The following is a 25,036-nucleotide window of genomic DNA, read 5'->3' as shown; positions in this document are numbered from 1 at the left end:
CCCCGACTCTACTAAAAACACAAAAATTAGCCAGGTGTGGTGGTGCATGCCTGTAATCCCAGCTGAGGCAGGAGAATCACTTGAATCCAGGAGGCAGAGGTTGCAGTGAGCCAAGATTGTGCCACTGCAACTACAGCCTGGGTGACAGGGTAAGACTCTGTCTCAAAAAAAAAAAAAAAAGTCTATTTCAAAGAAGTCTGGGAGCCAGAAGGAGCACAACAAAATGCTTTCTAGAGATCAAACTTGAGCATGGGATGAGAGCAGGCAGGACCAGCTTCATGGGCCTGCAGTTGCCCAGGGCCTCATGCCTAGAAGGGTGCCATGTTTGACTTAATTTTTGCTGTTGCGGTCCTGAAATTGTTAATAAGTTTGGAACATGGGGCCCTACATTTTCATTTTTCACTGAACTCTGCAAACTATGTACCTGGTCCTGGTAGTTGTTCCTCCCTAATCACAAAGTTTGGTGCATTTCTTGGAAGGAACTGGGTAGCCACTGAGGCTCAGGGAGCTCAGGCCTCTCTTCGGGCTAGAATCTCTGGAGAGGCTAGAGGCATACGTCTTAGAATATTAACCTCATGAGATCCTTAGAACAAAGAGGGTTTTGTATGAAATAAGTTTGAGAAACGCTGTTTACTGGACTCTGTATTTACAGAATCCCAGTGTCCACTGGGATATTAAAGTGATAATGGATCCTGCTGTCAAGAAACTGTCTTCTCTTTGTTGACCAAGTGTTTCTCAAATGTGTTTACCTGCTGTATTAACGAGGCCCCTTTCAGTTATAAGAAATGGATGCCCAATTCAAACTAGTGTAAGCAAAAAAAAGGAATTTGTTGGAGAAAGAGCAATAAGAACTAGGGCCTCAAGGACTGAACACTATTACCTCCCCCACTTCTGTTTCTCATGTCTGCCTCTCTTTGCATGTAAGCATCATTTTTTCCTACTACACAGGCTTTCTCTGTGGGACCAGAACCCGAGAACCATAGCTTAGCAACTCAGAGGCAATGTCACAGATTCTTTTCCCTGGTATCAAAATACATAAGCCTCAGGGAAAGATTCTGATCAGCCCTTTTTGGATTATGTTCCCACCTCTTAGATCCATTACCATCAACGAGAGGCTGGGGTACTGGGATTGGCCAAGAATGTATAACATGCCACTCCTGCAGCCACAGGGACACAAGATGTTAGAGGAAGAAAGACTTGAAATCTTGCTGGGAAGACAAAAACCAAAAGCTGCCTCTGCCTATAAAACCACAAATCCGGTTTTCATTAACATCCTGTGAAACATGGTTGTAGGAAGTAAGTAAAGAGGAGGGCAGTGATTTCTTCTGTTGGATCCTGTAACCACAAGGCACATGATCACTGCCTAAGGCCAGCATCTTCCTCAATGGACTCTTTCATGAAAAGCAAAGTAGAAAAACTCCACATAGTATCATGGAGGAGGAGCAAGGAAACTTGCCTTCTCTATAGGGTTATGAGTGGAAAAAAGAAATGAATCTGGCAAAAAATCAAAACACCAAGCCTGCACCACATGCAAGAGGCCAACTTTACACAACTCATCTGGTACCGGAATTCCAAGATGAAAAATAAAAACTATTCTAAAATCAGTGAAATCTCTGGGATCCTAGCAGATTTAGCAAATGCAAAACTGCTCAGTAGGGATTCTTCTGCATCCCATGGTATATAGTATTCTCACAGAAAAAAACAAAAACAAAAAACCCTTGAAGATGAGCTCTCAATAAAAATGAAATGGAAAACTCATGAAGAACTGAATCACCATGAGGAAAATCAGTACATGAACCAAAGAGAATGTCCTCCCAAAAGACAAAAATACTAGAACTCTTTGAAAAGGAAAATAAACTAAGTACTTTTAAATTACCAAAGAGATAAGAGAAGGAATAAAACCCAGAATGAAATAGTAAGATGCTATGAAAAAATAATAAGTAGACGTGCAAAAAATTGGCCTTCTGAAACTGTTTTTATCAATAAAGTGAAAACTCAATAGATTAAATACAGAGATACAGCCAAAGGGAAAATTTAAAAATTGGAAGGCAGCCCTGAGAAAGTTACCCAGAATGAAGCACACAGAGAAAAAGAGATGGGAAATATAAAAGCGAAGTTATGAAACTGAGAGGATAGAGTGAGAAGGTCCATCTTACATGTGGTAGGCATTCTAGGAGATAAAACAGAGAATGGGAGGTGGAAGTATCTGAAAAGACAATGGATGAGCATTTTCAAAAATTGAGAAATATGAGCCCTCAGAATAAAGTGACTTGAACAAAATTTCCCATTTATCTATTTACCAACTACTTCTTGGATATCAGGCCCTGTGCTAGGCAGGTACTATGATGTTGAGAGCTGACTAGGAGAAGGGCTGAAAGGTAGAGTTGGAAGCTGAGCACTGAAAACCATATAAAATGAAAACCAGCTAAGGATCTCATAAAATGTGCATCAGCTCTCCATACCACTTGAACAAGGCCTGGAACAAGACCTGGCTAGGGGTTGCGATGGGACTGGGCTGCAGCTGGTCAGGGTTCCCCTCATTTCACCTGTCTCTCTTTCCTTTTCTCCCCCTCTCCCTGTGCCCACATCTTGCTGCAGGCTCCCGGGCAGAGAAGAAAGCAGAGCCCCCACCTAGCAAGCCCACAGTGGCCAAGACGGGGCTGGCACTCATCAAGGATTGTTGCGGGGCCACCCAGTGCAACATCATGTAGCCCCCACATGGGGTACCCCGGGGCCACGGGGAACCCCCCACCCTCTTGTCTTTATAGCCCCCATTTCACCGGGGCCCAAGAGCTCTCCAAGGAGGAAGGGGTTGAAGGCAAGTCCGTGACTGCCGCCAGAGGCCATGGGTGCGGCAGGCAGGCCTGGCCAACCTGTACAGAGTGTAGCAGTAGGGAGTCCCTCACCGTCGCATGGACCTCCCCAGAGCATGCCGAACCCAGGAGTCTGTCTCACTGTTTATCCAACCACCAGGAAAGGTCCTCCCTCAAAAAAGCGTATCTCTACTCCTTTCTAGCTGTATCTAACCCACCGTGCGAATGAACTGGGAGAGGGGCATGCTCCCCAGCTGTGTGTAGTCGTGACTTTTCAACAATCTAGCACCATGTCGGACACATCCCCCACTCACCCTCCTAGCTCTGCTGTCAGGCCTGCCCCACACGGGCACAGGTCCCCTCCCCTGTCTGTCCTCTCCCAGCAACTGGGCCCTGGAGGGCTCCACACGGCCCCCGTATCTCTCGGGCACCACCCATATAGCATTCCCAGAGACCCAGAAGGCCCATCTGTAAAGATCGAGCTTGTGTGTGGTGTGGCATCGTGGTCACATCTCCCGCTTCCACCCATCCTGTGTCTGGGCACGGTTCACATCAGGACGGTGTCCGCTGTGCTCTCAGTCTGCCCCAGGTGTGTGCCGCAAAGCAGGGCCAGGGGGCCTGGACTGGCATGGATCCAGTGTGCAGAAAAGCTAGCCAAGAATGGGAAGCTCTGATGTCAAGGCCAGGGCAGTTGGGAATGGGACCCGAGTAGATGCTGATCTGGGCACTCCACCACTCCAGGGCCACCAGAGAGATGCCAGCAGGACGCCACCTCACCCGCCCGCCCCACAAACCTCGGTAAAGAACAGTGACGGGCGGGAGAGGCAGTGCGTGACCAGGTTGTGTCCCATCATTGGTGGTGTATTTTAACCAGCTGCCGAACACTTCAACCCGTGTAACTCCATGTACATTTGGAGACAGCCAGCCCGGTACAGCCTGTGTGACCTCTCTGTACGTGTGTGTGTCGTGACCGGCCTAAGTAGTTAGCGTAACTCAAGATTCACTGATGTGCAGTCACCCGTCAGAGAAAATAAAAATGGAAACCACGTTCACGGCATTTTAAAAGTTTTTACTTTTTTCTTGATTCTGGAAGTAATCCAAGTAATCCATGTACATAGTAAATCATTTTAAAAGTACAAAAAGTATGAAGAAGTTCGTTTAAAAAAAGAAAAAAGAATTATTTCTCCAACTAGAGACCACTTTGACATTTCAACATTTTAAAAGTCTTTTCTGTGCATTTTTTTCAGTTGACATCATATTGTGTCATTTTATAACCAGTTGTTCCCCATTTATTATACCACCATCGTCTCCCACATCATTAAAAGCTCTTTGTAAACATTAAACACTTCATAAATCATACCAATGTCTGTTTAGTAATCCATCTTGTGAAGGTACTGTAATTCACCTGACCATTTCCTCACTATCGAATGTGTAGACTGGTTCTGGTTTTCAGTATCACAAATAGTGTCTTGGATTAGGTGGCCATGATGGCGGGTGCCTGTAATCCCAACTACTCAGGAGGCTGAGGCAGGAAAATCGCTAGAACCCGGGAGGTGGAAGCTGCAGTGAGCCAAGATCCTGCCATTGCACTCCAGTCTGGGTGACAGAGCGAGACTCCATCTCAAAAAAAAAAAAAAAAGAAAAGAAAAAAATAGTGTCTTGGGCTGGGCGCAGTGGCTCATGCCTGTAATCCCAGTACTTTGGAAGACCGAATTGGGAAGACTGCTTGAGTCCAGGAGTTTGAGACCAGCCTAGGCAACATGGTAAACCTGTGTCTACAAAAGATATGAGCAGCTGGACATGGTGGCACGGGCCTGTGGTCCCAGCTTCTTGGGAAGTGGGAGGATTGCTGGAGCTGGGAGGTCCCAGCTGCAATGAGCCATGATCACACCACTGTATTCCAGCCTGGGCAACAGAGCAAGACCACATCCCCTGAAAAAAAAATTAGTGTCTTGATAAACATCTAGGGGGATAAGGTTTCATCTGAATTTTCATTTTTTTCCTTAAGATAAACTCCTCGAAGTAAATAAAATTCTTGGGCCATTCATAAGTAGCATTTTCAAAATATTTATAAACTGGCTGGGTGTGGTGGCTCACACCTGTAATCCAGCACTTTGGGAGGCCGAGGCAGGCAGATTACTTGAGATCAGGAGTTGGAGACCAGCCTAATCAACACAGGGAAACCTTGTGTCTACCAAAAAAAACACAAAAATTAGCCGGATGTGGTGGCATGCTTCTGTAATCCAAGCTACTCTAGAGGCTGGGGCAGGGGAAACGCTTGAACCCAGGAGGCAGAGGTTACAATGAGCCAAGATCATGCCACTGCACTCCATCTGGGCAACACAGCAAGACTTCATCTCGGGAAAAAAAATTATAAATCAAAAGGTCTTTGGTTGGACAGGCCCTCCCAGCAGGCTGCTCGACCCCAGTCCTTCCACTCTGCGTGTTGGAGGCTTTGGTCTACACAATACTTCCCACGATTCTGATGCCGAAAATGGCCCCTCAGGCCACTCAGTGCCAACATGCTGGCCTCACAGGACCCTGTGTCCTCCTTCACCAGCCTAGACCAAGCATGAAGCCAGACTGTATTTGTGTCCTGGGGATGCCATAACAAATGGCCTTCTACTGAAAACAATGGAAGTGTCTCCTTTCACAGACCTGAAGGACAAAAGCCTGAAATCAAGGTGTCTGTGGGCCCCGTTCCCTCTGTGGGGAAGAATCTTTTTTTGTTTTTTGAGACAAAGTCTCTCTCTGTTGCCCAGGCTGGAGTGCAGTGGCACCATCTCGGCTCACTGCAACCTCTGCCTCCCAGGTTCAAGCGATTCTCCTGCCTTTGCCTCCAGAGTAGCTAGGACTACAGGCACACACCACCACACCTGGCTAATTTTTTGTATTTTTAATAAAGATGCGGTTTCACCATGTTGGCCAGGATGGTCTTGAGCTCTTGACCCTGTGATCCACTCGCCTCAGCCTCCCAAAGTGCTGGGATAACAGGCGTGAGCCACTGCGCCTGGCCGGAAGAATCTTTTTTATCTCTTACAGCTCCTGGTGGCTCCACCTTGGCAATTCCCTGGCTGCACCCCTCCAATCTTCACCTCTAACTCCACATGGCCTTCTCTGCTGTATATGTGCCTCTATGCACCCTCTCATCTTATAAAGACAGCAGTCATTGGACTGAGGGCCATCAGAATAGAGTCTGAGCTCATCTGGACCCTTATCTTAATTACCTCTGCAAAGACTCTTTTTCCAACCAAGGTCACATTCTGAGGCTCTAGAGAGGCATGCATTTGGGGAGGACCCAATTCCACCTACCACAGACCCTTCCCGCTCTCGTGTGCAGTGAAAACTCAGACTGCAAAGGGCCCACCATCTTCTCTTCCCCATAAAAAAATGTGGGTCAAGGCCAGGTGCTATGGCTCATGCCTGTAATCCCAGCACTTTGGGAGGCTGAGGTGGGGGGATCACTTGAGGTTAGGAGCTCAAAACCAGCCTGGCCAACATGGTGAAACCCTGTCTCTATTAAAAATACAAAAATTAGCCAGGCGTGGTGGCGCACGCTTGTAATCCCAGTTACTCAGGAGACTGATGCAGGAGAATCACTTGAACCCAGGAGGCAGAGGTTGCAGTGAGCCAAGATCGTGCCACTGCACTCCAGCCTTGGTGACAGAGCAAGACTCTGTCTCAAAAATAATAATAACAATTCCAGATGCTTCCAGATCACCAGGGCCACCTTCCAAGCTGGGAAACCTTGCAGACGGTGGGGTCCTGCACACCTAGACTTGCTCCTTTTAGAAGCCATGGGGGAGATGGATAACCGGAATAACATTTCTTGTAGCTTATCACTGTGCCCTGGGTAATGTACACGTACGCACTGGCTGGTTCCCTCCTCACATCAGCCCAACGAGTCAGGTCCTGTTATTACTTCCACTTTACAGAGGAGGAAGCGGCAGTAAATCCATTGTCCATGGTCCCTGGGGTTCTTAGTGACAGAGTCATCATTCATTCCCCTCCTGCCCCACCACTGTAGCCCCAATTGTTCTTTCTCTTCCCTTCAGAGGGATTTAAACACATCTCTCCCATTTAAAAACAAACAAATCAGGCTGAGGGTGGTGGGTCACGCCTGTAATCCCAGCAGCTTTGGAGGCTGAGGCAGGTGGATCACTCACGGTCAGGAGTTTGAGACCGGCCTGACCACCATGGTGGAAACACTTCTCTACTAAAAATACAAAAATTATCCAGGCATGGTGGCACACGTCTGTAATCCCAGCTACCCTTGAGGCTGAGGCAGGGGAATAGATTGAGCCCGGGAAGTGGAGGTTGCAGTGAGCCAAGATCGTATCACTGCACTCCAGCCTGGGTGACAGAGTGAGACTCTGTCTCAAAAAAAAAAAAAAAAAAAAGAAAGAAATTAAAAACAAACAAGCTAGCCTGGGCAACAGAGTGAAACCCCACCTCTACTAAAAATACAAAAAATCAGCTGAGCATGGTGGCGCACACATGTAGTCCCAGCTACTCAGGAGGTTGAAGTGGGAGAATCGCTTGGGTCCAGAAGTTCAAGACCAGCCTCGGCAACCTGGCAAAATTGTGTCTCTACTAAAATTACAAAAAAATAAGCCAGGTATGGGGGCATACACATGTAGTCCCAGCTATTCAGGAGGCTAAGGAGGGAGGATCACCCGAGCTTCGGAGGTCAAGGCTACAGTGAGCCGAGATACACCACTGCACTCCAGCCTGGGCGACAGGACTGATACCTTGTCTGAGAAATTAAAAATTAAATAAAACAAAACTGGACTGGGCGCTGTGGCTCATTCCTGTAATCCCAGCACTTTGGGAGGCTGAGGCCTGCAGATCATGAGGTCAGGAGCTCGAGACCATCCTGGCTAACAAGATGAAACCCCGTCTCTACTAGAATTACAAAAAATCAGTCGCGCTTGGTGGCACATACCTGTAATCCCAGCTACTCGGGAGGCTGAGGCAGCAGAATCTCTTGAACCCGGGAGGCAGAGGTTGCAGTGAGCCACTGCACTCCAGCTGGGCAACAGAGTGAGACTCTGAATTAAAAAAAAAAAAAAAAAAAAGATTCCTCTATCTCATCTTTCCTCACGGCCTCCACCCTTCTTTGTACCTTTCCGGCCCTTCTGCTTCCACATTGGCCATACTCTTTATTTATTTTTAATTTTAGCCCAGACTAAGTCTTGGAATCTTTAAGAAAAGCTGGTGGACCATTGACCTTAACTGCACTCAGCTTCTCTGGTGTTTCCCATTTCAGGAAAGGGAACCACCGGGTTGCCCAAGGTCATCCTCAGATTTGCCTTTGACTCGTCTGTGTCTCCTCTGCCTATTCAATGGCCAAGTCTTTAGCATCTGACTCCTAAATTTCTCCAGAATCTGGCCACATCTCCAAAGCAGCCCTGTCAATTAAAAAAAATTTTTAAAAATATTTTTTCACCTTTTAATTTTTAAAAATTATTTCTAGAGATGGAGGCCTCCCTATGTTGCTCAAGCTGGTCTTGAACCCCTGACCTCAAGCAATTCTCCTACCTCAGCCTCCCAAAGTGCTGTGATTACAGGCGTGAGCCACCTCACCTGGCTTATTACTATTTTTTAATTTTTGTTTTTTTGAGACAGAGTTTCGCTCTGTCACCCAGGCTGGAGTGCAGTGGTATGATCTCAGCTCACTGCAACCTCCACCTCCCAGATTCAAGTGATTCTCCTGCCTCAGCCTCCCGAGTAGCTGGGATTACAGTTGTGCGCCACCATGCCTGGCTAATTTTCTATTTTTAGTAGAGACGGAGTTTCTCCATGTTGGCCAGGCTGGTCTTGATCTCTTGACCTTGTCATCTGCCCACCTTGGCCTCCCAAAGTGCTGGGATTACAGGCGTGATCTGTGCTTGGGCAATTATTTTTAAAATAGAGATGGGGTCTCGCTAGCAGTGACCAAAAACAAGACAGCGGGCATGGTGGCTTTCTTTCACAAGAAGAGAGAGCCGAGGAATTAATGGAGTTTTCTAACTGGAAGGTTTCTGTGGTTACTGTATTTTCTCACATGTAATTATAATCTGGAACAAAGGCTGAGAAACTTGGGAAGATCCTGACCACAAAGGGCCGACCATCCAGTCACCTGCTTAGTTGTGTGCTGAGTTTAAAAGGCCTCTAAAATGCAGACTGATTTGCTCTCCAACTCACAGTTCTATTTTCAGAAGAGGTGAGGAGTTGGGGAGACCCAAAATGAATGATGGCAGAACTGGATTGGTTTATAATCCCTCCCCATAGACAGACAGACAGACAAAACCACTCACCTGGAAAACTCAAAATAGATGCTTGCTTGTAAAGTTTATTGACAACTGTTTGGTCCCAACACACAAAACAGCACTTGAACCACAACAAAAGTGTTCAAACAAAGTAGACAATTAAGAAAAACATCTCTTTCCCCCAAACCCAATCCAAAACAAACAGTGCAAGATGGGAAAGGGGGTTTTGGTGATAACTTTTGTCTTCTTTTTTAAACAGATAAATCTAATCTGGTACATTTTTCCACCCAGAAATAAAGAATTACATTGTCTTAATGTTCAAACATCATTTTACCACATCATTTAGTTAAGCCTCTGGATAAAAAAATAGATAGCAATTGGACTGGCCATTGTAGAGTACATTATGAATACAACGTGCTTCTGACGTCTTCTCTCTCATTTTCAGACAGCAATTGTTAGAGTCACACACATGTCCCAGACTAAGCAGCAACTCCAGTGAGTGGTACTAAGACACACTCACGGGATGGCACAGAACTTGTTTCTTCTTTTATCTGTTGCTCAAAGAGCCTGTTCTTTGAGTCTGTTCCAGGTGACTTGTAATGATACCTCTTACGGTTTTAAAGTCCACCACTCTTTACATGCTAGCAAAACTCAAGTCCAAGCGTGCAAACTCAGCCTTATGAAATCTTAGAATAAGGCAACTGACTTTATTACATTGTTTAAAAGCTCCTTTAAAAAAATTGCACATGTGCATTTCACTTCCTGTAACACTATGTCTGTAGAGGAAATGCCTTCAGAAGGATTCCGAGAGTGCCATAATACTTAGAGGGTTTTCCATGTTGCTCTGTCTTGACTGGGCCCATGTGTTAAGAACTGGGAATCACTGGCTTCATTTAAAAGATTTGGGGAACAAAAAAACCGACTTGTAAAAATCTCTCTGTAGCCCTTATTTTGTGGCCTTTTATCAAAATGCTGGCTATGAAATCAGAGTCCATTTTCTGGCTTTCTAGAAGTTACAAAATAGAAACATTTCCCCCCAAAAAAACCATCTAACTAGTAGACCTTATGCCAACAGGTTCTTTCTGCTCTATGAAGGCATCCGCCTTTTTTTTGCCCGACAGATACAATCCATTGTAAATGTCAGGTTTCTCTAGGGGGCTGAGAGGCCACCCGTCGGCGGACAGCTCAGGCACCTGGAGAGGAAGGCTGTTCCACATCAGATGCCACAAAACACCCAGACATGCTTCCAACAGCGAGAAGTAACGAGAGTAAAATCAGACACGATTAAAAGATGCTGAGCTGACAAACACACACAAAGCTTCCCAGCTACCGAAACCAGCTTTAAAATTACAATAACATGGTTAAGTGGATCAACCTTGGCCTTCCCATGTGTAGGTAGAATTCCTGTCTCTTCCCAGTGGAAATCGTATTGACCCTGCTGCTGCTGCTGAAGCACCTCTCCACTCAGCTCTGATTTGTAATTTATGCACTTCATGCATATTTTAGAAAATCAGATTCTTCCCAATGCTGCCTCTTGACACACAAGAATGTGTGTTGTAATCTGAATGCTGACTACATGGTGTCGATCCATGACATCGAGACCATCTCCTTTTCCTAACCTACTTCGTATCAAACTGGAACACCGAAGGGAAGCTTAAAACATCCTCAACTTTCTAGAAAGCTCCTAAATGGAACCCCAAAGTAGAAACGTTTAAAAAAATTTGTGATGAAGCCACATTTGTCAACTACAGACATAGTTTAAATAAAAAACAAGGCACACTTACAAGTCACGTGGAAGCCAGGAATCTTCACATTCCAACCTGAAAATACACCCTCAACCCCTCACCTACTCTTCTCCTTCAGTGTGTGAACACGCAGGCTTGCGGGACATGCCACGCACTGCGTTAATACTCTTGGAAACATCAGAAAGCAAGGCCGAGAGACTATATATGCTACATGTAGGATGACACCACCGATGTGGCTCAGCGGAAGCAAACACCGCTTCCTGCTAGTTGACTTCTTAGTGCTTGCTTCTTTCGGAACACCATCATATTTCATATAGTTACGAAAAATTTGGTAAAATACATTAAGGATTCTTTAACAAATGCCACAAGTTCTTCAAATAATTGAAAAAAGAAAGAAATAGAAGAAAGAAAAGAAAGATTTCAGCTCAAAGCTGTGTTCAAGGTAAAAGAAAAAAATGTTACAGAATACATCTAAGAAGGAGGAAATGGTTTCCAGGGGGTTCTCAGGACAACGGAAAAGGATGTATTTTTGAAATCCACTTTTGTGTGCAGAATCAGACAGTGTTTTCCCATTCTAATTCTATATTCAAAATGGGAGTTAAAGCTTGGTTATAGGTGCTAAGGAAAAGTTGGCTGCCAATTTTACTCTATTTTTGGGTTGCTTTTTGGCCGGGCTTTCTGCGGGGTCCCTGCTGAGCAGCAACTCTGGGGTTTCGGAGGGGCAGGGAGCCATGGGGACGGCTGCTGAGACGCAAGATGAGCTGGAATCAGAGGTCAGAGTTCTGCTCTTTACTGGTATTGGAATCTCAATTTTTCCTTCTTGGTTTAACATCATAATTTCTGTAAACACAGAAAAGCAAACAGACTGAGTTCCAGGATCTGTAAGAAATGTGGAGTGTGGGTTTTCTGTTTCTTGCTCATATTTTCTCAAAAGATATTTAAAAAAAATAACCCTTGTGCTCACTTCGGCAGCACATGTACTAAAATTGGAATGATACAGAGATGAGCGTGGCCCCTGTGCAAGGATGACACACAAATTTGTGAAGCGTTCCATATTAAAAAAAATAAAAATAAGAAAGCCCTCTAAATGCTACATCTATGCCATAGCTTACATATGAGTTGTGTGGCCAGTGTAAGCGGTACAGAAATCAAATACCTATAAACCGCATCCCACCTCTCCCGATGGATTACAAAGTTGCAGAGATCTCTATTTTGAGCTATAAATTAATGAGCAAAGTTTAAAGTTTTTTTTTCCCCATTTTGGATTCTCTGCCCATTGATTCTCTCTGCCAGATATTAAGGACCCATAAACTATCCAAGACTTAAAGACTTCCTCAGGAGGTGGGGGGCAGTAGCTGGGGGTTGGGGGGTGGGGTCAGAGCATCTCAGTGTCAGGGAGCTCCTGGCCTATTCCATTTATAGAGGACCTACGCTACCATGGGTCTATTACCAGGGATAAGAGTCAAAATTACCCTCAGAAACCAGAAAATGGAGTACAGCTTGCTCTCCTGCAGTGATTCTACGCTGCCATTTCTGTGGCTGAGCCACACGTAATTCACCTGCTGCACACACAGGGCCACACGCTGCTTGAAACAGATGTATCATTATGCCTTAGACTCCCACTGCGCATGGCACGGGCTCCTGCTCCCAAAGGCCCATGGAAAGTAAGACTGGCAGAGGAGACAGCAGAGCCAGCACCCGCCCAGGCTGACCCTCACAGGGAAAGCGGCTGACACAACTACCCACACTATTTCAATTAGTTTCCTCTCATCAGGTGCATGCAGTTGAACTCACCCAGACTAAAGGCACAAAGGCCACAACCCCAAGAAAGAGCTAATATCCATCTGCCACCAACCCTAGTGAGGCACTGCAAAGGCACGTGGTGTGCGTCTACACCTGTTTGCACAGGCTGCTTCTATCTGCCGCCAGTTACACTCCCCATCTCCTATTTTCCAGGTCAACAGCCTCAGTTCTTTCACTGGGCAACAGGGCTGCACACTGCTGAGGACAACTCAGACGGTAAAAACCAAGTCAGGAGTCCGCGGGTTGTTCCTGGTGACCCAGAAAGCAGCATCAGCAGTGGGGAGGAGCTGGGTTCCAACGGGTGAAGAGCAGGGAAGAGCCTGTATGCGGCAGGTGGGCCGTCCTCTCCAGAGCCAGGCGACACCGCAGGACAAGAGGGCCTGAGTTCCAATCCCAGCTCTCCCCTTGCTAGCCCAGCAGCCCCGGGCCACTACCTCTCTAGTGATGCCACCAGCTGTGCCTCAGTCACACAGCCTGTGGAACAAAGCGGCCGCCCCATACAGAGCCCTGGTGAGAGCTGAATGTGATGGTGTCTGTCAGCTCTGAGCACAGGGTTGGTGCCAATGCCTGCCCTAGGCTGGGACTCAGTGTGCTCAGCTTCTTATCTGTTCTCAGATCACTGGGCAGAGTCCAGGCGCTCCAGTCACAGATGGCTCCCTCCATTCACCCCTTTATAAAGCCCTTAGGCCCTCTGGGTCCCCACCACAGGTGACTTGTATATCTGGTGGCAGGTGTGCCTCAGAGTGGCCAAACCTTCACAAAGTCTGGGAGAGCAGAGGCCCAGGAGGACCCTCACCCTCCCCTGTGGGCCCGTCCACAGCCCTGCACCACCAGCCCCCCAGAGCTGCCGACTGGCCCTTGCCTGACGCTTGCCAGGCAACCTTGGGTTGTGAATCCAATTCTGCAGAAACTCAGGTGGGGAAAGAAGGTCGAATACTCAGCATAGGTGTTTTCCACCTGAAAAGGGGTGGTCTCCTCCCATCTCCATCAACCATTTACTGTATCAGCATCACACCACGGTTTTAGGTTTTAAACCCCAAAGTAAACCCCACAACAACAGGGGTCACCTACCAGAAGGCTCTTGAGGGTGCTCCTCAAACTGAATGAGATCAGCAGACTGGAGGACGACGGGGTCTGGTCTCAGTTGAGGGGATGGCAGGCACGAGGGTACAGGCGCACACAGGAGGTCGACGGGGGAGTCATCGGTCAGGCGGAGAAGCTCCTGCTCTGTGTGACTGGGCCCTGGGCAAAGAAGGCGGGCTGTGACGCCACAGGACCTCCACGCCCACCCAACCACACTCGCCGGATTCACACCGGAGATTTTCCTTCTAAGCTTTAAAGACTGAGAGTCAAGAAATACTTAAGGTATTTAAAAAATGAAAAACAAACCAAAATAAACCCAGAAGATCCTGATAATGGAATGCCTTATAAAGCCAGTTCTCCTGAAGACCTGTGTTCTTAGGAAAAGGCCCGAGCAGGGAAAAGGGTCCTGCAATCAGCTTCCAGAGATAGGGGACAACCCAAGGGGTGTGTGTGGTTATCAGCATGCGGAAGCTCAGAATCTGAAGCCCTGGGCCCCAGTTCCCCGGCTTCCTAGCTGCCAACTCTGGGTAAGCTATAATACAGAACCGCCCGAGATTTCTGTGCCTCCGCTGCAGAGCACAGGCGAGCGCTGCTGAAGGCTGTGGGCCAGCTTAGGCAGATGATTCCCAGTTGGGTGCCTCATACAATGTCAAATACTGTGTAATGCAGTTATCCTAAGGGCACAGGGCACAGTAATGCGCTATCTATTCTCACCGCGCCATATGAAGACAAAATTCTCACCTATTACAATGAATTCAAAAGTCCTTCAGAAAAGTTAGAACTGCTTTAACATGCATGAGAGTTGGCCTCTCCTACAGAGGTGGATCGACCTGAAATCTACGTGACTTGGTGTAATTTTGGGTAATATTAATCTATTAGTCTATCAAGTCCTGCCTGGGACTACCCTGCAACAAAGACGTGTTGCCCAGGCTGAGTCAGGCTCCCTGAGCCCTCTTCTGAACCAGGCTTGGCCTTGGCCTTCCGTGTCTGCTCTGAACTTGCCAGGCCCAGTCTTAGCTCGAGTCAGTTGAGTGAGAATCCCCTCACCCTTGAGATCTTATCACCCTTCACATCTGACCCAATTCCTTAGCCCCAAACACCGATGTCTAGATCCTTGGCCTGCCTGCCTATAGCAGGAATCTTCTTAGTAATTTTCCATCCGCTGAGCCCTCACCCTGCTCCTAGGCTATGTACTGGGAGTTGGCTCTCTCTCTTGTGTTCCAAGAGTGATGAATTTCCATTATAACAAGTGTCAGAGTAATTTTTTTCTTCAACACCTGAACTGGGGTAAGATGATCATTATGGGGGTGCCAACAACCTTCAGAGACTTTAGCCAGTCGACCATGCAGTGCTAACAAACATAGGTCAATTTTTCCTCTGTTACTAACTTAATACCGAAACTGCTTTAAAAAATGTATGGCTATTTAACTTTGGTGAATGAGATGACTTTCTGGAGTCCTCTCGCTTGCTCTCCCCGACCCCAAACCATTTCTCCTAGAATTTCACAAGCTCTGCTGTCTCTGCTCTTCCTTTCTTACCACTGCCGCCGGCACCAAGCTTGCGTTCCGAGGCTGTGTGCGGTTCAGACACCTCCAGGATGCACGAGCCCTCTGAGGGCTGGTTTTCATGACTGGCAGGGGAGAGACTGAGTGAATTCAAACGACCTAGAGGACAAACAGCACCCGTCAGAGAGAAATGTCAGTGAGAGAACCGTGATTTTTTAAGGGGGGAGGGGATGGGTGCTTACTTACTTTTCATGTCATTTTTTAACACTACAATTCTCTTATGACCATGTCCTTTTATCCAGACCACCTGCACACAAGACATACTACTGGTTAAGCAGTGGAAAAGGAGGGACAGAAGCCCTAACATTCAGGAAGAGTGTGACCTATGGCGCCTGCCTGAGGCTAGAATTTAGGAACTGAGTTACTGCCGAGAAGCATGTTTCTCTACTCTCCCCTTAGCTTTTAAAGCAACAGAAGAAGCTGACAGAAACATGCCCCTATAAAAAGCAGAGTAGTTCAAAAATCCTGAGACACAGCTTCAGAAATATTCTTTATAATTCTTAAAAAGACTGTCTTCCAAACACAAGCTTTGGCATATAAATTAAAGTAGTTCTCACATGAGAGCTCTTGCCGTTTTTTTTTTTTTTTTTTTTTTTTTGCAGGCAGAAACTAAACACCACCTAAAAGAATTAAGAGCAATCTCTCAAACCCTTAAACTAAGTTCATTATCAGAATCTCCAAGTCCTCTCCCTGATGGTGCCGCTCTCAGCCTCAGCCAAGCAGAGGTGTGGTGGTGGAGCTGGGCTCTCAGGCCCCCGACATGTGCACGCTGTTGCTAGGTCACTGATCTCAGCTCCCAGGCGAACATTGCCTAGGGCCTTCCTACTTCCTCTCTTCTACTGTTTTCACTCTGGCTCAATCCCTCCATCTAACAATGACCCAGACCTCTGCAGTGGCCAGGGTCCTAGCCCAGTTCCTCTTCCATGCTTGGTTCTCTAGCCTCTACCATGGACAGCAGCCACTGGGGTGCTTTTCAATTGCAAACCTGGGCTCTAGCTCTCTCCACCACTCCCTCGCTAACAGAGCTCTCAGCTCCCTGTTAGGCTCTCAACACTCCATGCCACTTGTCACTGTCCTGTATCTGCTCATGCTATGCCCTCTGCCCAGAATGCTCTCTCCCCTCCTTGTCACGTGGTTCTCTCACGCACATCTTTGCAGGTTCCGCACCAGATTCCCCACACAAGGCAAGTGGGCCCTGACACAGCCCTCCTCAACACGTCCACTGAGCACAGGGCTCCTGGCCATCACTGAGCTGACCACTTTGACTAGCTGCCTGCTTGGTGGTCCTGACTCGCTCATTACCCAACACCTTTCTGGGGTTATAGCCTGAGACTTACTCACCAGGCAGGCAGGGATTTAATGAAGGTTTAGAGATCAAGGAGAAATGCTAAAATCATTTACTTTAGGCCAAAGGTATGTTTTTAAAAGATCAGTTCAAAATGCCTGCCACTTTGTCATTCTGGCAGCATTTTATTTTTCTCATCAGGAAAGTCAGCTGTGGGTCTTCGGAAGACGCTCTCCCAGAAGCTGAGAAAAATGCCCACCTGGGGGATTGCTCCCAAGAGCTCCTCCACGCTGCTGTGGCCATAGGTCTTGGGCTGCAGAGTTTCTCCGACATACTTGGTGTAGGCCATGGAAAACTCATGAAGGAAGATCTGCTGGTAGTGGTAAGTATGAAGTAAAGACCGCACATTCTTTGCAAACAAATACAGACTTGTGAGCTTCACACATTCTTCTGTCTTATCATTAGTGAAAACCTGGTTAAAAAGAAAAGGTGGCAACAGAAATGTCAGTGACTGGCCCTGCGTCCTGGAAAGTTTTTCCTCCTGCTGAGGGAAAAGGCCCAGAGTCAAAGACGAGGAAGAAGGCAACAAAGATGACAAAGATGAAGATGATGATGACGAAAAAGACGATGACGAAGACAACAGAGACAAAATGAAGACGATGATGAAGATGACGGCAAAGACAAAGAAGACAAAGATGACGAAGAAGACAAGATGAAGACAAATTAGACGAAGATGGATTAGATAAAGATGACAACAAAGAAGATGAAAAAGAAAGGAGGAGGAAGAGGAAGGAGGAAGGATGGAGGGAGAAAGGAAGGGGGGGAAGAGGAGGATGAGGGATTTATTCAAGGATTTCCTCCATGAGAAGGCTATAGCCTCCAGCAAACTTCAGTTCTATTTGCAAGTCTAAGACTGCAGAGGTCTGAAGAACGTGTGTGAGTAGAGAAGAAATCAGGGGAGGCAAACCGTGGTGGCAAATCACTGTACACACAGTGGACACTGAGGCCATTAAACCACATCTCCCAAATCAGTTTTCAAGAAACACTGTGATGGAGGATGACGCTAGCATTCTTTAAAAACACATCAAAAGCAACAAAACACAAACACAAAACCCTTGTGTATATAGGGTAAGGAAGATTTCTTTACCACAAACCCTTTCAGAGTCTTTGACATGCTCTGGAATCGCCAGGAGAAGGGATATTCCCAATCTGAGCTGCCCAGGAAAAGTCCTCTGTCCTGGAACATGCATTAACACCGTCCAGAACTGGTGTTCTTAGGATAGATACTAACAGGGTTTAGAAAATGTTGGATTTCTATCATTTCATTATTTAATGATCTGTCCCATAGTTAGATGATAATGGTATATTATTCTTTTAAATTGTTGGGGCTCATCTGCTAATATCTTATTTAGGATCATTTTCTTGTAAGGGACTACCTTATGTTTTTGCTATTAAAGTTTATTTTGGCTCATAAAAGTAAGTGGTAAGGTTTACTGTTTTCTTTTTTGGCAGCCTTGAATAGTATTTTGTTTCTTAGAGATGGGTTCTTGCTATGTTGCCCAGGCTGGTCTCAAACTCCTGGCTCCAGGGATTCTCTAGCCTCAGCCTTCTTAGTAGCTGGGATTATAGATGTGTACCACCTTGCCCAGCCCCAGAATGAATTTTTAAAAGGTGGATTTATCTAGTCTTTTAGGGTTGGTTAAAATTCCATTGTTATCCCACTTGGTCCTGATGCATTTTTCAGTGGTAAATTTCTGTGATCTTTTATAGTCTCTTTTATGGTAACTGGTCTAATTTTTAACTTTTTGAGTGAATTTTGGTAACTTATTTTTTTCGAGGATTTCATTTATTTACTCTATGTTTTTATATCTATTGCCCAAGAATTGCATGCAGTATTCTCTTAAGATTCTGCCCATCCTGAAGTGCCATTCTTTTTTTTTTTTTTGAGACGGAGTTTCGCTCTTGTTACCCAGGCTGGAGTGCAATGGCGTGATCTCGGCTCACCGCAACCTCCGCCTCCTGGGTTCAGGCAATTCTCCTGCCTCAGCCTCCTGAGCAGCTGGGATTACAGGCACGCGCCACCATGCTCAGCTAATTTTTTGTATTTTTAGTAGAGACGGGGTTTCACCATGTTGACCAGGATGGTCTTGATCTCATGACCTCGTGATCCACCCGCCTCGGCCTCCCAAAGTGCTGGGATTACAGGCTTGAGCCACCGCGCCCGGCTGAAGTGCCATTCTTGAAAGGCTGCCTGGGGGGTGGGCTGGCCAACCTTCCTTTCCGCGCTCGCCTCACTGATCTCTCACTTCAAGCCACCAAATAAACCAGCTAATTCAGAAAGACAAACAGTAGCAAAATCCATCCTGGAAGAGGACAAACACACGCCAGTGTCAGGATCTGGAGACCAGGCTTCATTCTGGTTTCTGCCACTCATTTAGGCAGCGCTGCTTTACTGCCTGAGGTCGCAATGTGTTCATCTGTGAAATCTCTTCCAGCTCTCCACACTCTAAGCTATACCAGCAGGTAATCTACAAGTGCTCAAGCCGTAGTCTTCAATAAGAGTTCTAAAGAACCATTAACATGCTCACCTCAACCAAGTACGGCAGGCTCTTCAGCAGTTCAGTCAAGGACATGAATCCGTATTCACAAGGGTTAAGGGGAGTGTTGTGGGTACTTTCATAATGTCTCTTGAGCTCCTCAACAGTAAGATGCGTGGTTCCTTCCCAAGACATCAACAGTACCAGCAACTGGGCAGTGAGAGATCGCAGAGACTTTCGGTTGATTAGCTGAATCTGTTTGCCAGATTCTATATCGGTTACCTGGGGAAAACAAGAATTCACACTTTTCGTAACTCAGGAGAGACAACGTAGGTTATACCTAACTCAGCTCATTTCATTTTGGTTAATGAGACCAAGAGATGAAAAATCTTTAATTTTTTCTCTTACACTGAAATAAAGCAAGTGGATTTTTTTTTTTTTAGCTTCTTTGGGACACCAGACCAACAATGAAGCAGAAACTGTCCTTCCCCTGCTGGTCCACAACTAAAAGCTCTCATCAAGGTAATAATGAGGAAGGAAATTGCATCGTTCTCTTTATTTCTTCATTCATTCTTTCCACCCCCTCCACTGTAAGGAGGAGAAAGACTGGCCAGCTTACGGCCAGGGGCCCAAGCTTGTGAAGTGTGGGCTGCTGTGCTCGAGGTGGGGTGGGGGATGGGGAGGCAACATTCACATGGCTTCTGTGCAGACCCAGCTTAGCCCACATGCATCTCCAGGGCTGGACTGGGAAGGTGAGAGAGGGCCTACTCTGACTACAAGGCAAACTGCATTTTTCTAGTCTGTTATTACCACAAAGCTGGTATTTTCATCTGACTAGTACCTGCCCACTCCTCAATTATTTCAGACCCTCAAGGAGATAAAAGATTTAGGTGGTTAAATGCATTGAGAGGGAAACCTTGCAAAACAGACAGAGATTGTCATTTGGGAACCAAACACCCACATGAAGAAACATGCATCTGGTGACTGAGACCAGCAGGCCTTGGGTGGCGGGGCTGTCTATGGACTCAGCCTTTCCTGGCACAAAAACAGTTAGAGCTTTGGCACACGTGTGGCTCTGGCACTGCTCTCATAAACAATGCTTATCCTGACAGCTCGTCTGCCCTCTTTATCTGGTTTTCCTGCCAGGGCCAAAGGTCTCGGCAGGGCTAAGTTGGTACTCTTTGGACCTTGGATTCTGAGAGGCAGAGAGAAGTGGGTGGCACCTGAGGAGTCATTCCAAGACCAGGGCTTCTTTATCTGGTTCTGCCAGAGCCAAGGCAGGAGGGAGGCTGGCGGGCTCCCACCCCACTTTCCATGGGTATGGGACTGTATAGATTTCCTCCTCAGAAGCAGGTTTAATCAACCAGTCGATATCAGTCCAGGGGATCCCAGTCATCTTAGCTACCCAGATCACCACTACCAAAGCCGCTTAAGAAAGAAACCAAACCAGAGCGTGCTCCTCTGGTGCCATTTGGATCCATCCCTTGATTCTCAATCCCAGCTACTATGAATTAGAATTACCTAGGGAGCTTTTAGAAACACCAATGCAGCCGGGCGCGGTGGCTCAAGCCTGTAATCCCAGCACTTTGGGAGGCTGAGGCGGGTGGATCACGAGGTCAAGAGATCGAGACCATCCTGGTCAACATGGTGAAACCCCGTCTCTACTAAAAATACAAAACATTAGCTGGGCATGGTGGCGCGTGCCTGTAATCCCAGCTACTCAGGAGGCTGAGGCAGGAGAATTGCCTGAGCCCAGGAGGCGGAGGTTGCGTTGAGCCGAGATCGCGCCATTGCACTCTAGCCTGGGTAACAAGAGTGAAACTCCGTCTCAAAAAAAAAAACACCAATGCTCAGAGTGCGCTGGGACTAATTCTATAGGAATCTCAGAGGTAGGGTGGGAGAAGCTCCCAGGAGACCCAGTGGGTGGCCAGGGAGGCACCAGGGAGCCTCTCTCAGCTCTCCCCATGCTTGCTGCTCACACCCCAGCTGCCCGACCGCCACACTCACCCAGCAAAGCCCTAGGTCACGGCATGGGGTCTTCCTATCCACCTGAGCCCACCCCTTTCACCATCCTGGGCAACTGAACAACCAGGCACCTGTCCTACACCACAGCCTTTCAGTGCCTTGCCTCTGTCATCTCCAGCGACATCCTCTTCTGTTCAATTTCACTGCAGACACCCATCTCCAGGGTCACAGTGTGAACCTGTCATTACTCCATCCAACATAAATCATTCCAACCTCCTGAGCATCCCACGTGTGAAAGGCAGTCTGGAGCTGCTGCTGGGGTGAGAGAGCAGAAAGACACTCTACCCGCTCAACTCCTCCCCTCCTCAAACCTCACCCATGTGTGAGATTAGCCTGTCGGCTTTGAACATCATCGAGAAGCACTTTAGTGAGGAAGATGATGAGAGCCTAATGTTACTGAGTCAAGTTGGAGACCAAGATTGTGAATTTATGAATTGTGACTGCTTAGCAAAAAAAATAGCCAAGCTCCATTAACTCCTAACCCAACAACCCAATGCCAGCGGATAACCTCTTTAAGAAGCAGCAGCCCTGTATCTTAGTGTAACCCAAATGTAAAGCTTTTAAACTTAACATTAATAAAATGTTCAGCATGTAAAAAAAAAAAAAAAAAAAAACAGGAAGCATGGCTGCCTCCTGTGTGTTCCCAATTCACCAGCCCCCTCCCCCGCTTCACTCTCCTCTTTTGTCATCTTGGCACTGACATTCTTGTCAATATTTAAATTCCCTCATCCCACGCCTTTTCCTGGCACCTGTTGGTAAACTCCTACCTTGAATCCAACCACCTGCTTTCCCTAAGCCCGCACTTGCAAAGCCACACTCCAACTGCTGCTCTCTCAGTCTACAGTGGGTGCCTGTAATCCCAGCTACCTGGGAGGCTGAGGCAGGAGAACTGCTTGAACCCGGGAGGCAGAGGTTGCAGTGAGCCAAAATTGCACCACTGTACTCGATACTGGGTGACAGAGCAAGACTCCGCCTCAAAAAAAAAAAAAAAAAAAAAAAAAAAAAAAAATTCCACCACAGTGGGGAGGAAAGGGAGAATGAACCCATTCTAGCTGTTTAAGGAATTAAATGACACAGAAATAAATGCAGCTAGTAATGGGCCTACCACTGAGGGTGCCAACCTTCATGCTTCCCTTTCCATTCCCTCCTCCTGGCAGTGACTGTTCCTGGTCCTGTGGGGGAGGGGCCTGAAAATTGGCAGCTGCTCAGAGAGGGCCAGTGCAGTCCAGGGCAGAAAACAGGACGACTGCCCTCTCTACTATACCTCTGCCAACGACAAAGGCCACTCTGCACCCACGCTTGCTCCTAATTTCTACTCTGAAGTGGGTGAGAATGCAGAGGGAGAAGACACAGTGTGTGATTATGGGCTCCCAAGAACGTCGAGGCAAAGCTCTCACTGGAAGGAGTCGAGCTGAGGCAGGCAGTGCTGAGGTGACCTTCACCCCAGGCCACCTGATGGTCTAACCCTGGAGTGAAGCATGACCTCATCAGTTCACAAAGGCATTGCTTTGGTAAGGCCATTCAGAAACACACAGGAGGAAGACCAAAAATCTAAACTCCCGAAGCAAGGCTTCTCCTATTACCTAATAAGTACTAACGACACAAAGGCAACAAACAGTAAGTAGTTCAAGGTGTAAATATGAAAACGCTACAGCACAAGCAAACGTCGTAATGAGAATTCAACCACTATGAGTTTTATCCCATGAGGAAAAAAAAAACATGTTTACCTTCACGACATGGCAGAGTTTCTGAGTTAAAGCTGAAATGGAACAGACATCATAGTCTTGGAGACGAAATGTATAACCAAAAGTTTTAGAATATTCTGTAAGGAGATCTGTCATCATAAGACAGTTATCTTTTTGGGACCGAAGGAGCTTAACAAACTGGGCAGCTAGTGCTTTGAACCGCTCCACCTCTGTCAGAGTAAGGATCTTTTCTTCTCCACATTCCAATACCTTCAAAAACACATGGAGGGAGAGGAAGAATAATCAAAATACGGTTGTTTATAGAATTAAATAGCACAAAAATGTATGCAACCAGTAAACAAAACAAGTCAGTGTTATTGAATGGGTGTAAAGTTTCAGTTCTGTAAGACGAAAAAGATCGGAAGATTGCTTACACAACAATGTGAACGTCTGATCACTAGTGGACTGTAGATATGTGGTTATGATGGTAAATTCTATGTTACGTGTATTTTGCCACAATAAAACAATTTTTAAAAAGCACTTCAATAGTAAAAAAAAATATTAATAAAATTAACAGAAATGTGGTTTAACTTAGCAACAGCTTAAGAGCTTAGCACTGATGTTACCTCATGTACTCAGCCCTATCTTCAACATGAAGGATTTGAAAAGTATAAAACTAATAAGCGAATATTCAGTGTAAGAAATTGACCAGGCGTGGTGGCTCAAGTCTGTATTCCCAGCATTCTAGGGGGCCAACGCGTGTAGATCAGTTGAGGTCAGGAGTCTGAAACCAGCCTGGACAACATGGTAAAACTCCATCTCTACTAAAAATACAAAAAGTAGCTGAGCATGCTGGTGCGCCTATAGTCCCCACTACTTGGGAGGATGAGGCAAGAGAATTGCTTGAACCCAGGAGGTGAAGGTTACAGTGAGCCAAGATTAAGCCACTGCACTCCAGCCTGGGCAATGAGTGAAACTCAGTCTCAAAAAAAAAAACATCAGCCTACTTAATCCTTTTTTCAATAATTACTCTAAAACAAGTTTGAATAATTCTTTACTGAAGGAAAATGCCATATTTATCTAAAAATACTAATGAGTCTGTAATATTGCTTCTCTGATGCGAACAGCTTAGATTTTTATCCTTTCTCATAACCCCCTACTTCCCAGGAAAATAGGTCTTGAATGTGAAAAAAAATTTCCTATATGTTGTTAAGAAAAATACTTTATAAAAGAATTTCTTCACTCACTTGTAAAGTATCAGGTATGGCTTCAAAAAGTTCAAGTAGTTTGGTAAACCCATAGTATGCAAGTTTGCACTGCCGGCCAAAATGGTGATGGTAAGAGGGAATAAATTTATTAAACGGCATCCGGAAATGGGGTTGGTGACGCAGCAAATCAACGACATCCTTGGAGAACTGTTTTGTCCTTTCTATTTCATCCTGAGTGCGTTCTTTAAAAAAACATAAAATCACAATGTTTTTTTTCCCATTTGTGCTCAACACCTGCACTACAGTAAATCCTTTTTAGAATTTATAAGCAGTATCATTCTTGCCTTCCAAACACACATGACCTAAAAAACAAACACCTATACTCTTCCCTCTTTGCAAGTTGTTCTCAAACATGTTCCAGGGCAGAATACCAGGCAAGTCATGATACTATTACAGTAAATGATGAAATGCATATATATTAATCTTACAAGCTAGAAATCATTTCTATCCCCTGCCCCATATATATTAACATGACACACACCCAGGTCCCTGTACTTAAACAAGTACTTGAGAAATTATTCCCATGAAATCACACTTCTGAATAGCCCCAGTTTTTTTTTTACTCATCTGATCTTCATTAAAACTCGCTAGCAGATAAGAATATCAGGCTTCAAAAGCAGAACCACAATAAAGAGGAGGAAAAGCTTAAGCTGAGATTGTTTCTATTAATTTTTAGGTGAGAATTGGAAAAATACTGGCATTACTAACTTTAGCCCTGGAATTCTATGATTTCATGGATACCAATGTTCCATACGGTTTAAGAACCAGATAACAGAAGGAGGAAACAGCCATACAGTCATCCCTTGGTGTTCTCAAGGGATTGGTTCCAGGACCCCGCTTGGACACCGAAATCCGCACCTACTCAAGTCCTGCGGTCCACCCTGCCAAACCTGCAGACGCGAATAATTGGCCCTCGGTATCTGGGGGCTTCGCATCCCTCGAATACAGTACTTTCTATCCGTAACGGGACCTGTGC

General features: G+C 46.1%; 2 protein-coding genes and 1 non-coding gene across 8 annotated transcripts in view; 2 read left to right on the top strand and 1 right to left on the bottom strand.

The window, feature by feature from the left end:
• The window catches only part of BMERB1 (bMERB domain containing 1), a 144,557-nt gene extending 140,387 nt beyond the window's left edge, over nucleotides 1-4,170 (top strand). Inside the window, exon 6 of the mRNA XM_032269645.1 lies at nucleotides 2,599-4,170. Within this exon, the coding sequence (XP_032125536.1) occupies nucleotides 2,599-2,711 (113 nt within the window). The 3' untranslated portion in view covers nucleotides 2,712-4,170. The remainder of the gene's footprint in view (nucleotides 1-2,598) is intronic.
• Nucleotides 4,171-11,341: 7,171 nt separating this feature from the next.
• Nucleotides 11,342-25,036, bottom strand: part of MARF1 (meiosis regulator and mRNA stability factor 1) — a 47,627-nt gene continuing 33,932 nt past the window's right edge. For all 6 annotated transcript variants that reach the window (XM_032269650.1, XM_032269655.1, XM_032269654.1 and 3 more), the window contains 8 exons: nucleotides 24,040-24,242; nucleotides 22,835-23,062; nucleotides 19,134-19,364; nucleotides 16,805-17,017; nucleotides 15,447-15,507; nucleotides 15,234-15,359; nucleotides 13,684-13,854; nucleotides 11,342-11,649 (listed from right to left, as the gene is read on the bottom strand). In XM_032269650.1, coding sequence (XP_032125541.1) covers nucleotides 11,408-11,649; nucleotides 13,684-13,854; nucleotides 15,234-15,359; nucleotides 15,447-15,507; nucleotides 16,805-17,017; nucleotides 19,134-19,364; nucleotides 22,835-23,062; nucleotides 24,040-24,242 — 1,475 coding nt within the window. In that variant the 3' untranslated portion in view covers nucleotides 11,342-11,407. The remainder of the gene's footprint in view (nucleotides 11,650-13,683; nucleotides 13,855-15,233; nucleotides 15,360-15,446; nucleotides 15,508-16,804; nucleotides 17,018-19,133; nucleotides 19,365-22,834; nucleotides 23,063-24,039; nucleotides 24,243-25,036) is intronic.
• On the top strand, nucleotides 11,766-11,869 carry LOC116543802. The gene has a single exon (XR_004265708.1). It is a non-coding gene; the product is annotated as a U6 spliceosomal RNA (small nuclear RNA).

This window comes from Sapajus apella, unplaced genomic scaffold (genome assembly GCF_009761245.1).
Source record: "Sapajus apella isolate SASKATOON/1434 unplaced genomic scaffold, GSC_monkey_1.0 scaffold196, whole genome shotgun sequence".
Classification (NCBI taxonomy): domain Eukaryota; kingdom Metazoa; phylum Chordata; class Mammalia; order Primates; family Cebidae; genus Sapajus; species Sapajus apella.
This window is presented reverse-complemented; position numbering and strand designations above follow the sequence as displayed.